The sequence below is a fragment of the Triturus cristatus genome, chromosome 1_2 (assembly GCF_964204655.1).
Source record: "Triturus cristatus chromosome 1_2, aTriCri1.1, whole genome shotgun sequence".
Classification (NCBI taxonomy): Eukaryota; Metazoa; Chordata; class Amphibia; order Caudata; family Salamandridae; genus Triturus; species Triturus cristatus.
In genome coordinates, this window is record NC_140580.1 from 477391485 (window position 1) to 477405730 (window position 14246).

Sequence of the window (14246 nt, forward strand, 5' to 3'; positions counted from 1 at the left end):
CAGATTTGGCTTCTTAAGGAGGGGAAGAATTGATTCTAATATCCACTTTAGTGCAAAATAGCCCATACTAAGTACCTGGTTGAAATTCTTCATAAAATGTACTGAGATGATTTCAGGTGCTAAGCAGATGATTTGGGGGGGGGGGGGCAGGGATCCATAGGGGAGCCTGATTTTATTTGAGTGATAAGGGTCAACACTTGAACTGGGGAAAACGAGGAGAAGGTGGACAACATATCAGATTCCTGCGGTATTTAGGACACTATATTTATGTCAGGAGATATTTCTGTACACCACATTCTTACATAAAAGCATCAGAAAGCCTGTTACTAAAGCAAGTATTCACTGCTGAAGAGTGCAACTTTGGTGTGGGGGCAGGAATAGAGGGTGGTGGGTGACAAGAGGCAAAGTATATGTTTTTACATCTGAATTGGAGAGGAGTTCAAAAGACAGTGGTGTGGGTGAGTGGCAGGACACTGTGGAACCCCTGTTCAAAAATCTTTTTAGCCCAAAGGCCTACAATTCACAAAATCCTGGGTCTTACAACTACAAATATTGTTTTGAAATGTACAAAAGTTACTCTGTGAGTAGGAAAAAACTTAGGAAGTAACTTCCACAAACCCTTCCAAATTGCAAATAGAGAGGGGCATAAAAAAAGGAACCCCCCCTCCTCTCTTTGTGAGTGGCAAAGGGATATATTAATGCAAAATGACTACACGTGAGGTTGCAAAAAATTGCTGAGTTACCACCCCTGAGTTGGGGTTGTAACTGATTCAGTTAGGTGTTCATTAAGAAGTGAACAATTAATCTTTAGAAAAGATCATTCCTAGCATTTACAGTTCTCCGATATATATAGCTATCATAGTGAGCTATTTGTCCTTTTATAGAGGTTCTTCCTTCATGTCTGTTAAAAATTCCCTTATTTCCTCCAAAGGGCAGTGGTATTCATGCTCCTGTTCTGTTGTATGGGGATGAATTGTTAATAATGAACTCCTCCCAAATCTGTATATAAAGGAAATTAAAGGTTTTTAATAATCATGTAGAACAGTGGTTCCCAAACTTTTTACTCCTGAGGACCCCCATTGAGTCACCACTGGAAGCCGTGGACCCCCAAGCAATTTGTATGATTTAAATTTCGAACATTAAAACAGTAATTCGAAAACAATAAACACACGTGTGCACACAAAACAAATACTCGAATTACTAAGGATTTTAGTATTTTATATTGAAAGAATTTGCAAAAAACAAGAGGGTTAGTGCTGCATCTCCATGACTAACTTTTAAATGGTTGGTTTTATTTCGCAGTATGAGGCTCCTGCCAGGGCCAGACTGGAAACCCAAAGCAACCCAGGCAAATGTTTTCAGACCAGTCCCCATACAGCGCACACCAAGTGCAGTGAGTGAGCCTGACCACTACAAAGGGGGCTTTGGGAGGCTCTCTCCCCAAGAAAATTTAGGAAACAATGGTGCAGTCTACAGCAGATTTATCGTTATATATTGAATTGTACCAGCTTTTAAAGAATAGTAAATGATGACCTTACTATGCACCAGGATACGACAATCTTGGGCTTCTTCAATGATTCCCTGATTATCACCCTCCAACAGTGCCTCTCATCTCTCCATAGCCCCTCTGTCACATGTATTTCATTTGTTTTAAAGCATCTCTCATACCATTGAAGGATGTCAGAGCACTTTACATCACACACATATAGGGGCAGATTTACAAGCCCCTTGCGCCGCACCGATGACGAATTTTAGTGCCCCATATTTCCAAGGCAGGAAAAGCAACCCTGTGTGACTTTTCCTGGTCTTGTAAATATGGCCCATTTGCACACAGCACTTTGCATGAAAGGGACGTTCCATGAGTGTTGCTGTGGGTGTTACCACGCAACACCCATGGAACCAGACACATTTCCAGATTTACGACGAATCGTAAATCTGGAAATGTGTCTGAATGCTACACCACTCCAGGGGAGGCGTATGGAGGCGCAATGAGGAGAAATGTATTCATTTCTCCTCGTTATTTTCCTCTTTCTATGCGTGTTGCATTCTGCAGCATGCATAGAAAGAGGATATCACCTCTGGTGATTGTTTATCTAGAGGAAGGTGTCCCTTCCTGCACATAAACAATCAGTAAAACAATGACGTTTTGCAAGTTCTATGTGTGCTAATGCAGCACACTTAGAAGTTGAAAAACGCCATTTCTGATTGTTTATGCGTAGGAAGGGAACCCTTCCTGCATATAAACAATGTCCCCACGACACAGGCATCCTTGCACCTTGGTGCAAATGTGCCTGTGCAGGCGCTTGGCAGCAGTTTGTGCACCAGCGCAGGGGGAAGCACAGAGATGCAACATATTGTTGTAAATATGTCGCATCCCTGTGTTTTGAAAGTGACTCAGTGTGGCGCAGCCAAATGGTTTGCCACACACACTGAGTCACTTTCCTTGTAAATCTGCCCCATAGAGACAATGATTCATACGTGTAAATCTTTGTATAGAAAATGTTACATAAGGCAAATGCGACTACAAGGTGTAGGATTCACGTGTCATTCATACTGGTAGGCATTTTTAAAGAGTGCTTGGTCTGGAGAAGCACAAACTCAGGATTTAGAACATAACACAGTGGTTAGCATTGACTTTAACAATAAAAATGTATTTCCACACAAATAAACCTTTTTAGCAGCATCAGGATAATGAAAGACTTGAAAAAAACATATGTTTCTAACTTGTACCATGCAGTTTGCAAGCAGCTCTGTTGATGACAGTTTATAGGTCACTGTGCTAGATTACTATTGTCACTTATGAACTGCACAGTAACAAAAGAATCTCTGTGACAAAAGCAGTAACCCACTAACCTATGCACATAAAAAACTGTTTTACAAAATGCATGGTACAGGTTCTTTGCAGTAGGCATATTAACCCTCTGTGCTACATTAGATAAGTCAAAGCTGCCACTTGATACAACTCTCATGTCTCTCCAGCAGGTATATTAATCACTGACGTTATCTTGACACTTTTATTGTAGCTGGAAAACTGCTAATTCTACATGGAACTTTGTTGTGCTTTTAAAATTACTGCCTGAGGACCCCCTGGGAATGTGTTACGGACCCCTGGGGGTCCGCGGACCACAGTTTGGAAAACACTGATGTAGAATACAGTCCAGTAATGAATATGAATAAAACTAAACTTATAGCATTTGTCTCCAAGTGTAGGCAGTTTGTGTGGTTTATATGAGAAATAAATGCTGAGGGAGTTGATTCTCATTCAGAATTGGTTATGGGTTTTTAAAAAACAAATTTGAAATGTTGGTTGGAGTTAGAGGTGCCTGAAACATGAGCTTTATCTTCCATTGCAAGCCTAAGGAACTTTTATAAAGATTATGGCCTTTGTTTGCTTCCATTCTTGCAGGCCAACTATACAATGGCACCAACATCCTTTGTTTTCCCCAAAAAAACCTTTAGGGCCAATTGGAAGGCTAGTTATGTTATGTTATGTTATTCTCCATTTATATCGCGCTCGGGTACTCGAAAGTGTCCCGGCGCGAATGCCGGTTTGCATGGGGACAGGCGGCAAGGGCCAAGATTGATTGATTAATTGAAAAGTAAAGTTTTTAGCTGCTTTTAAACAGCCTAAGATCCTGGGTATTCCAAAGCTCATAGGGCAGGGCATTCCTGGCCTTAGCCACCCTGATAGAGAGGGAGCTACCTCCAGCTCTAGCAGCCAGGCATTGCCCAGTGGAGGGAAGATATCTAAGAGGCACATAGAAATCAAAGCGTCTTCTAAGATACGTGGGCCCCAATTTATATAGGGCACCATGAGCAATAGTGAGAGCCTTGAACAGAACACACTGACCCATCGGGAGCCAGAGCAGATCCCTAAGAAATTGCCTAGTGCTAGTCCTCCCGGAAATGCCTAAAAGTGCTCTGGCAGTCGCATTCTGGATGGTCTGAAGCTTTTTTAGCTGGTAGTCAGGGAGGCCAATGTATAATGCATTGGCATAATCCAATCGAGAAAGAATGAGAGCGCAGTTCACCATTTCCTTAGCAGCCATAGGCAGCAATAGTAGAAATTTCTTGAGTTGTTTCAATGTGCCAAAGCACACTCCAGACAATTTTTTAATCTGAGGTAGAAAGGCGAGGTCCTCACTGAACCATATCCCCAAGTTTTTTACAGGGCACCCCATTGACTTGGGCAAGGGGTAACCCTCGGGCCAAATGGCATCCCTAAAGTGCGGCGGGAAAGACCCGTAGAGGAGAACCTCGGACTTATCCTCGTTGCATTTAAGTTGGGCCTGCGCTAGCCATTTGAAGACTTCAGCAAGACAATTTTTAGCTAGACCAGGGAATAGATCGTTTTTCTTCCACGTCAAGAGAAGCTGGGTATCATCAGCGTACGCTATGATCTTAGCACCCAGCTCCTCTGCCAGATAGATAAGCGGTGTCATATAAACATTAAAGAGAAGAGGGCTCAGGGTAGAGCCCTGGGGGATGCCAGTGGTTACACTTCTCGGTGTGGAAGAGAAGGGGGGGCAGTCACACTTGCTGTGTTCTATTCTCCAAGAAAGATTTAATCCAATCCCACACCAAGCCGGTGATTCCGATATTAGACAAATGGGCCAAAAGTTGGCGATGTGGTACCATGTCAAACACGGCAGAGAGGTCCAGTAAAATCAGTGCCGCTCTGCTGCCGGAATCTAGACACTCTCTAATAGCCTCCGCCATCTCAACCAGGGCCATCTCTGTACTATAAGAGTCCCTGAAGCCCGACTGGGCTGGGTGTAAAGCGCCAGAAGTTTCAACAAACTCAGATAGCTGTTTGTGGGCTGCTTTCTCACACACCTTTGCCACAGCCGGGAGAAGTGAGATCTGCCGATAGCTAGTCGGAGTGGCCGGGTTTCATGAGGGTTTTTTCAGCAGGGAGAGAAGTTTGGCCTATTTCCACTCAGATGGAACCGTGGCGGTTAGAAGCGAAAGATTGATGATTTTTTTCACTTCAGGGTTAACTACCTCCACCACTGCTGCCAACTGCCTCGCTAGGCAGGGATCGGCTGGGGAGCCTGATTTAAGGGATTTAAGGATGGCCAAGGTATCCAACAACGGAATAGGAGTAAATGCTTACAGAACGGCGCGGGCAGGGTCAGGAATTACATCCAGCTGACGCGAGTGTTCCGCCTGCTCCTGAGGAGCAGACCCGAAACTATTCTGGATTATTTGGATTTTTTCTATAAAATAATCAGATAACTGCTTGCACCAGAATTTAGAGGCAGGAACGGCCAAACGTTCTGCACGTGGCTTCAGGAAACCCTGGAAAATTGCGAAGATTTCCTTGGAGTTATTTTTAGATTGAGCGATGCGCTCCGCATGAAAGAGGCCTTTGGCTTTCTTGATGGCAGAGTAGTAGCTGTTCTGAGGCTTCCTGAGTGCTATTTTGGCCAGCGGGCAATACGCTTGTCTCCAGCTATGTTCAAGCTTTTTGCATGATTCTTTTAGCTCTTTAAGTTCATTGGAAAACCAAGGTTTAGACGGGGTATTTCTAGCTCTCTTAGGTGCCGGGGGTGCAGAAAAATGTTCCACTGCTCATGAAATCCAGTTATTAAAACCCCCTGCAGCCTCCAACAGATCCTCAGATGCAACAGGGCGAGTCTCTAGCAAAACTCTACAAAACGCAGCCGGCTCAATGCGTTGCGGAGGCCTGACCTCAAGTGGCCTCATAGTCGAATTGGAGGACTTAACGGTCCAAGAAAATTGAATTAAAAAATGGTCGGACCAGGTAACAGGGAGAGGTTCCAATACTGCTATGGGGAAAGTTGGAGCAGACAACATCTGGGGTGCATGCCCCCCACTGTGTTATAGAAAATTAATCCATTGAGTCAAATGGGCACGATCTAGTGAATCCTTTAGTTCTCTAGTATCAGAAGCCTCCTCACAGTCTAAATAGATATTGAAATCACCTAGGACAGTGTTTCCCAAACTGTGGTCCGCGGACCCCCAGGGGTCCGTAACACATTCCCAGGGGGTCCTCAGGCAGTAATTTTAAAAGCACAACAAAGTTCCATGTAGAATTAGCAGTTTTCCAGCTACAATAAAAGTGTCAAGATAATGTCAGTGATTAATATACCTGCTGGAGAGACATGAGAGTTGTATCAAGTGGCAGCTTTGACTTATCTAATGTAGCACAGAGGGTTAATATGCCTACTGCAAAGAACCTGTACCATGCATTTTGTAAAACAGTTTTTTATGTGCATAGGTTAGTGGGTTACTGCTTTTGTCACAGAGATTCTTTTGTTACTGTGCAGTTCATAAGTGACAATAGTAATCTAGCACAGTGACCTATAAACTGTCATCAACAGAGCTGCTTGCAAACTGCATGATACAAGTTAGAAACATATGTTTTTTTCAAGTCTTTCATTATCCTGATGCTGCTAAAAAGGTTTATTTGTGTGGAAATACATTTTTATTGTTAAAGTCAATGCTAACCACTGTGTTATGTTCTAAATCCTGAGTTTGTGCTTCTCCAGACCAAGCACTCTTTAAAAATGCCTACCAGTATGAATGACACGTGAATCCTACACCTTGTAGTCGCATTTGCCTTATGTAATATTTTCTATACAAAGATTTACACGTATGAATCATTGTCTCTATGGGGCAGATTTACAAGGAAAGTGACTCAGTGTGTGTGGCAAACCATTTGGCTGCGCCACACTGAGTCACTTTCAAAGCACAGGGATGCGACATATTTACAACAATATGTTGCATCTCTGTGCTTCCCCCTGCGCTGGTGCACAAACTGCTGCCAAGCGCCTGCACAGGCACATTTGCACCAAGGTGCAAGGATGCCTGTGTCGTGGGGACATTGTTTATATGCAGGAAGGGTTCCCTTCCTACGCATAAACAATCAGAAATGGCGTTTTTCAACTTCTAAGTGTGCTGCATTAGCACACATAGAACTTGCAAAACGTCATTGTTTTACTGATTGTTTATGTGCAGGAAGGGACACCTTCCTCTAGATAAACAATCACCAGAGGTGATATCCTCTTTCTATGCATGCTGCAGAATGCAACATGCATAGAAAGAGGAAAATAACGAGGAGAAATGAATACATTTCTCCTCATTGCGCCTCCATACGCCTCCCCTGTGGTGGTGTGGCATTCAGACACATTTCCAGATTTACGATTCGTCGTAAATCTGGAAATGTGTCTGGTTCCATGGGTGTTGCGTGGTAACACCCACAGCAACACTCATGGACCATCCCTTTCATGCAAAGTGCTGTGTGCAAATGGGCCATATTTACAAGACCAGGAAAAGTCACACAGGGTTGCTTTTCCTGCCTTGGAAATATGGGGCACTAAAATTCGTCATCGGTGCGGCGCAAGGGGCTTGTAAATCTGCCCCTATATGTGTGTGATGTAAAGTGCTCTGACATCCTTCAATGGTATGGGAGATGCTTTAAAACAAATGAAATACATGTGACAGAGGGGCTATGGAGAGATGAGAGGCACTGTTGGAGGGTGATAATCAGGGAATCATTGAAGAAGCCCAACAAAGATTGTCGTATCCTGGTGCATAGTAAGGTCATCATTTACTATTCTTTAAAAGCTGGTACAATTCAATATATAACGATAAATCTGCTGTAGAATGCACCATTGTTTCCTAAATTTTCTTGGGGAGAGAGCCTCCCAAAGCCCCCTTTGTAGTGGTCAGGCTCACTCACTGCACTTGGTGTGCGCTGTATGGGGACTGGTCTGAAAACATTTGCCTGGGTTGCTTTGGGTTTCCAGTCTGGCCCTGGCAGGAGCCTCATACTGCGAAATAAAACCAACCATTTAAAAGTTAGTCATGGAGATGCAGCACTAACCCTCTTATTTTTTGCAAATTCTTTCAATATAAAATACTAAAATCCTTAGTAATTCGAGTATTTGTTTTGTGTGCACACGTGTGTGTATTGTTTTCGAATTACTGTTTTAATGTTCGAAATTTAAATCATACAAATTGCTTGGGGGTCCCGGCTTCCAGTGGTGACTCAATGGGGGTCCTCAGGAGTAAAAAGTTTGGGAACCTCTGACCTAGGAGTAAATAGTTAGAATATTGCAGGGCTCTTGGTACAATAGCTTCGTCTAAGGCTTTTAAGAAAGTGCTAGCAGGACCGGGAGGGCAATAGATCGGCGTGGCCCCCAATGAAAAGTGCGGGGAGATGGTAATGGAAAAATCCAGAGCTTTCCCCTCCAAGATGTCATATGACTCTGCTGGCATGAAAACCCAGGTTTCCCTAAAAACCACCGCCACCTCTACCTGTTTTTCGGTCATCCCTGGCTATTTTATACCCCCCAGGGATGGCCAAGGCAATAACAGGGGCCGAGGACTCATTAATCCATGTCTCTGATATGAAGAGCAAGTCTAACTGATTATCAGCCAGAAGCTCGAAAATATCAGGAGCATGTTTTACCATGGACCGTGCATTGATTCAAGCAGCTTATATACACTGGTAGTTCAGAGGAAAAATAGGAACATGTTTGAGGGGCGTATTAAAACCCAAAGAGTGATTAAAACGGAAGTTGCAAATCTGACAGGTACTGGACATATTCTCCAAAACCGTCCATTCTTTGCTACATGTACTCATATGAGTCCCGATCGACATGATTTTAGCACGGCTCAGGGTAAGGCGAGTATTTTAGGAATCTAGCGGAAGACGGGCAGCATGGCTGGCGCTGGCCGCTTCCGGGACGTGGACTGGCGCAGACGGGCTTGCCTTAGGCACGCCAGCGGCGCGTCCGCGCATCGCGCATAATTTATGCCGAAATGCCCGACAACTAGAGCGCGCCCTGAGCAAGATGGAGGCCTAGGTTGCCCCACCGGGATTCCGGGGGTTGCGTGGTGCGTGGCTGAGGGAAAGCGATCGTTTTTTATTTTACGTTACAAACATACAATTACCAAGATAGTAGCAGCGTCAATTTTAAAAACACAATGGCAGCGTAATACTAAGTAAAATCTGATTGGGTAACAATGTGAGTAATAAGAGCACAGTGACAGCGTGATTCAATTTATATCAAAAAGCCTCACATACGTGGGAGCAGAAGAAGCGGCACACTAACACCACCTCTCCCCTGAGGCTAGTGCCTCATAAATGTACTAAATTTCCCACCCTTTTCTATAGTGCAGTCAATGTTAAAAATTATGAGGTTCTAGCATAAGTTTCCACATGTCCCCCAAAGCAAAATATCTATTTATTGTGTTAATGAAGTTCTAAATAGTGAATTTAAGTATGTACTGACAACTTAGTGGCTCCATTAAATTTATCTAAATTAAAATGAAAAAATCTTGCCAATCAGATATCCACACACTGTGATCTTCAGTATTTAAATTTGAAAGGTCAGTATCCCTGATAAGACCCTCCCAGTTAGATGAAAGAGTTTAGCCATACATCTCAGGTCTTCAAACTTTGAAGTGAGGCAGGAAAGACTGGTGCTCTGTTGAAGGGAATTGCTCAATGTACATATTATAACTGATTGTTTGCGCTTACTGAACTTAAGACGTTGTTTTTAAACCTAGTTTTATTATATATGACATTAAATCTCATGAGCCTGCCGAAACCCTTTTAAGTAACATGCGTTTTGAGAGGGTACATGTGTCTTAGGTCAATTATTAAAGGGTGTAACCAATATGAAATTTTTATAATTTATATTTATATAATTGATGGTATAGTTTATGCTATCTATATTGTAAATTACATAAAGTTTAGATGTTTGACAGACTAAGGTTTAGTTAAACTTATTTTGAAGCAGTGCATAATCCTCTAGATGTCTTCCCTCTGTGTTTTTCTTAAAGCAACAGATGTGCATTTAAGGGGCACTGGCTGCTTTCATTAAAATGTTTTTATTCCAGGAATGTGAACACACGATCAAAGGTCTTTAGTCCCTTGCAAACCTTAATTCCTGCATATCTAGCCATCACCAGGAGTTTGGAGATTGAATCCTGCAAAATTGATATCATTTAGTTAAGGTGGTTTGTAAATTCCTGACATGTTGTGATGGAGTTGATTAGTACACCAGTTGTGTCCCTGAATCAAGGCCGGTTTGCAATTTATTTGGTGTCCATAAATATAGACTGCATTGCAACCTAGATTCTTGTGCATCTGGATCTATTTTAAAAAAAAATGATTTACCCATCTGTAATTCTATATCTCTTTTATGGTGTGAGGTCCCAGCATTTCAGATCTAAGTTTAACCCACTGCCTACTTGTACACAAAATGTAATGCTATTCCTTTGAGGGCCGCCAACATTTCTAGACCCATGTGACTTAATGGACACTTTGGATGGGCTAGTACAAGCCCCAGTGTGCTTCTAAGTGGGACCTTGAGAGTTACAGTAATGCAATTTCAAACATAGGCCACTCTTCAGTTCTGCAGCAAAGCATGGCCAGGAATTTCCTTTTTAATGCTGTTTAAATGGAGGGCAGTAATGATAAAAACATGTCTGAAGAAAAAGGGAGTGGGGAGGGATTTAGCAAACCTGGTTTTATTTCTTTGAGTACGGACGATACGGGACATAAGAGAGACAGGAGGCAGATTTTGATTTGGTCTTGGCAGAAGTAGGTGATAATTGCAGGAAATATATTCTACATTTCATATGTTAAGCATGCAAACACCCAGTAATGCCACAATTGAGAAATCAGTTGACACTGTGTAGACAGAGGTAGAGACAAGGATTAACCACAGAAAAATTATCCTAGAAAATGGCTGAAGCCATCCGGAATCAAGGGGTCTGAGTTTCCTATAGACAATTTTAACTGTATGTTCCCCACCTATATTAATATCTATAACACAATTCAAACCTCTTGATTGAAAGCAAACACGTATTGATAACATGGCATCCAAAATGTATGTTGTTAGTAGTGAAATGTAAGCAGGGTTGGTTGAACCTAATCTGAAGACTAAAGGATAGTCTGAGACTGTTATGATCTTTCAATGGGAACATCATATCTGCAAGTGCCAAGAACACAAACTTCAACACACAATTGAAACTACTGGTTATTATGGCATGATTTAATTTGATTTGAAACAGCAAATGATTCACAGTTGCTCGTGTTTTGGCCATAATTTTTGGTATCTTTGTTTGAATGTTCCAGAAAATAGCATTCTATTTATATACCCCTGGCAACAGATATATCCTGGGCGTAGCGTTGCTAAGGATTGCCATAATACCTTATCACGTGAACCATTCATAATTGCGGGTGGATACAGAAAGAAAATGGTAAGCCTATACAACGTTGCATCAAGTTATTCATAACCTTTCATGAAATTTGATACAAAAGGCTATTCTGCAACAATAAACATGCTATTGTAAAGTGTTAAATCGTTTACTTTGACTACATTTTAAATATCATCTATTTTAAATCACCATAGTTACCTTCTCTTCTAATTCTTTTATTTGCCTTTTCTGACCTTCAATTCTCTCTTCTAGTTCTTTAATTCTCTGAAAAGTTAAACATTTTGGAAAAACTTAATTTCATTTGTATTAATACTCGACTCAATGAAGGCAACAATAAACCTAAGTTACGACCCAAACTTCAACAGTGACACAGTGCAATTCAAATATCAGATAGTAGGATGCATGGTCTTAAGAGAATGTTCTAAGAAAGAAATATGCCTAGAACTTTATAATAGCAATTTCAGAGCAAATTTAGACCAGAACTCAGCTGTCAAGGCTCCCAGTGCCTAGAGGAAAGAACCTTGGGAATGCTGCTAAACCAAGGCCATCACCAACTAAGGGCCTGATTACGAAGGCAGTTGGACGAGTGTCCGACCGCCATTGCCGCAGGCAGGAGACTGCAAGACAATCAGTTGGCAGTCCCACCACCATATCATGATGAGACCACTATGCAGGCAGTTGTAAAATACCATTTTCGAACTGTGGCTTGCGCTGCAGCCCATGGAAAGGACCACAGCACAAGCCGCAGTGGTAATTAGAGTGTAGTCATTAGAGTACAATGTGAATGATTCCTGTTGGCGAGCCAGGGTTAAATTCTTGAGTCAAAAGATCATGTTCAGATGTCAAAAGTCTTTATGCCCCATGTGGAGCCTGGCACACAGTGCATGGATGTGTGGGGGGCACTATATGTGCCACCCAGGCCACTTAGCAGTGGCCCATGGTGGACAGGGGCCCTGCTTGGGGACCCCAAAGTCCCTTTCTAGCTGCCGTCAATGGCGGTCCGCCATGAAAAGGCAGTCGGAAAGGGACATCTTAATCCCTACGGTGGTGCTTACTCAGGCACTGCCCTCATGGTAGGGATAGGAGTCCGACCTCCGCCCAACTGGCTTCTTGATCCTTTCGGAGGTGGCAGTCTATGCGTCAGACTGCTGCGGTCCGGCCATCTGCATCATAAAGTAGCTGTAGGCCCAATAGCCTGGATGCCGTTGGGTCCACCACCGACGGCCTGTCCTTCCCACCGACTTTCAAATTAATTCATGGGCACAAGAGGGGGACACACACTCTGACATCTTAAAGTAATACTATTGATCAATTTTTATCATCGGCCGATATTACAAGTAGAGATATCCAGATCCCCACTTAGAACCCTGCTTAGCTTTAAAAGTTTATCAATGTGCTTTCTATTTATTTTGGATACTAGAGAATTTATTTTGATGACTAAAGTGTGGTTGTAAAGTAGAGGCGCTTTGGGAATATATACAGATCGCAAGCAACACATCTCAATACTGCAACATATCTCAACACTGACAAGCCACACAAATGAGCCTCAACGTAGATAATTTATGTAGTCATTAGAGTACAATGTGAATGATTTCTGTTGGCGAGCCAGGGTTAAATTCTTAAGTCAAAAGATCATTTTCAGATGTCAAAAGTCTTTAACATTGCAGCAATGAAGAATTCTGCAAATAATCCGCTTGTTCATAAGTGGTTGGGAAGAGATGTGCCTTGGCCTTCCGGAAGGCAGAGTGCTAAGAGTTTCTTGTTCATCTCAAGTCAAACTCTCACCTCCATTAGGCTTTACATTGTCACACGCACAGAGATCAATGGCCTGTGAATGTCTCACAGCTGATATATTCATGGTTGCTAGCCAAACTAAAAAGATCTGACAAGATGCATTTGCTAATCTGGGCATCTAAATGCGAAAGACAAATACATGATGAATTGAAACATATATACGATTTTATTGATATAAATATTTTAAAACCATATACATTAAAGCCATTAAAGTAACTCAACTGAGTTAAAAAATACTAAAAATAATTGAGAAATTACAGAAGTGTATGAAAAAATGGATGAAAACAAAAACAATTGTCCCTGCACATAGGGCCATTGATGATTTTCTCGACCATGATACGCTATGCGCACATTGCATGGGAGTTCTGCATAAGATGGCCTGGCCAAAGAGAGAGGGCCAGAGCAGGACTGCTGATGCATTAAAGGCTGACGAACTGTGGAGGATGTACTTCTGGGATAGTTTGACTGCTGGCATTGACCTACGTTACCTTCTGAGTACATGTGGATAGATGTAGCCTACTTTCTCTTAATATTTCTTATGTCTTTCTGGAAGCGCACACATTGTTTCACACATCAGGAGAGGCACATCAGCGCGCAAGCGAGTTTTTCCCTTGGTGCACAGTACCATGTGGAGAGTATTAAAGGTGGTGGAGAAAGGGGGGAACAACCTTTACAACGCAACTTTTACAACGCACTACCATTACAACGCATTTTTTACAACGCATAATCCATTACAACGCATGACATTACAACGCATGACACTACAACGCATTTTTAAAAACTACCTTTACAACGCATTCCATTACAACGCATACTACCATTACAACGCATACCATTACAACGCATAATATTACACTATACTATCCAACACTTACCCTACTGATGCACCCACTGGAGTTAGAATAGTAATTTTTACCCCTATACTATCCAACACTTACCCTACTGATGCACCCCCTGGAGTTAGAATAGTAATTTTTACCCCTATACTATCCAACACTTACCCTACTGATGCACCCCCTGGAGTTAGAATAGTAATTTTTACCCCTATACTATCCAACACTTACCCTACTGATGCACCCCCTGGAGTTAGAATAGTAATTTTTACCCCTATACTATCCAACACTTACCCTACTGATGCACCCCCTGGAGTTAGAATAGTAATTTTTACCCCTATACTATCCAACACTTACCCTACTGATGCACCCCCTGGAGTTAGAATAGTAATTTTTACCCCTATACTATCCAACACT

General features: G+C 42.3%; 1 protein-coding gene across 1 annotated transcript in view; it reads right to left on the reverse strand.

Moving 5' to 3' along the window:
* The window catches only part of JAKMIP3 (Janus kinase and microtubule interacting protein 3), an 893040-nt gene that overhangs the window by 97834 nt on the left and 780960 nt on the right, over positions 1 to 14246 (reverse strand). Inside the window, exon 21 of the mRNA XM_085606202.1 lies at positions 11401 to 11466. Within this exon, the coding sequence (XP_085462328.1) occupies positions 11401 to 11466 (66 nt within the window). The remainder of the gene's footprint in view (positions 1 to 11400; positions 11467 to 14246) is intronic.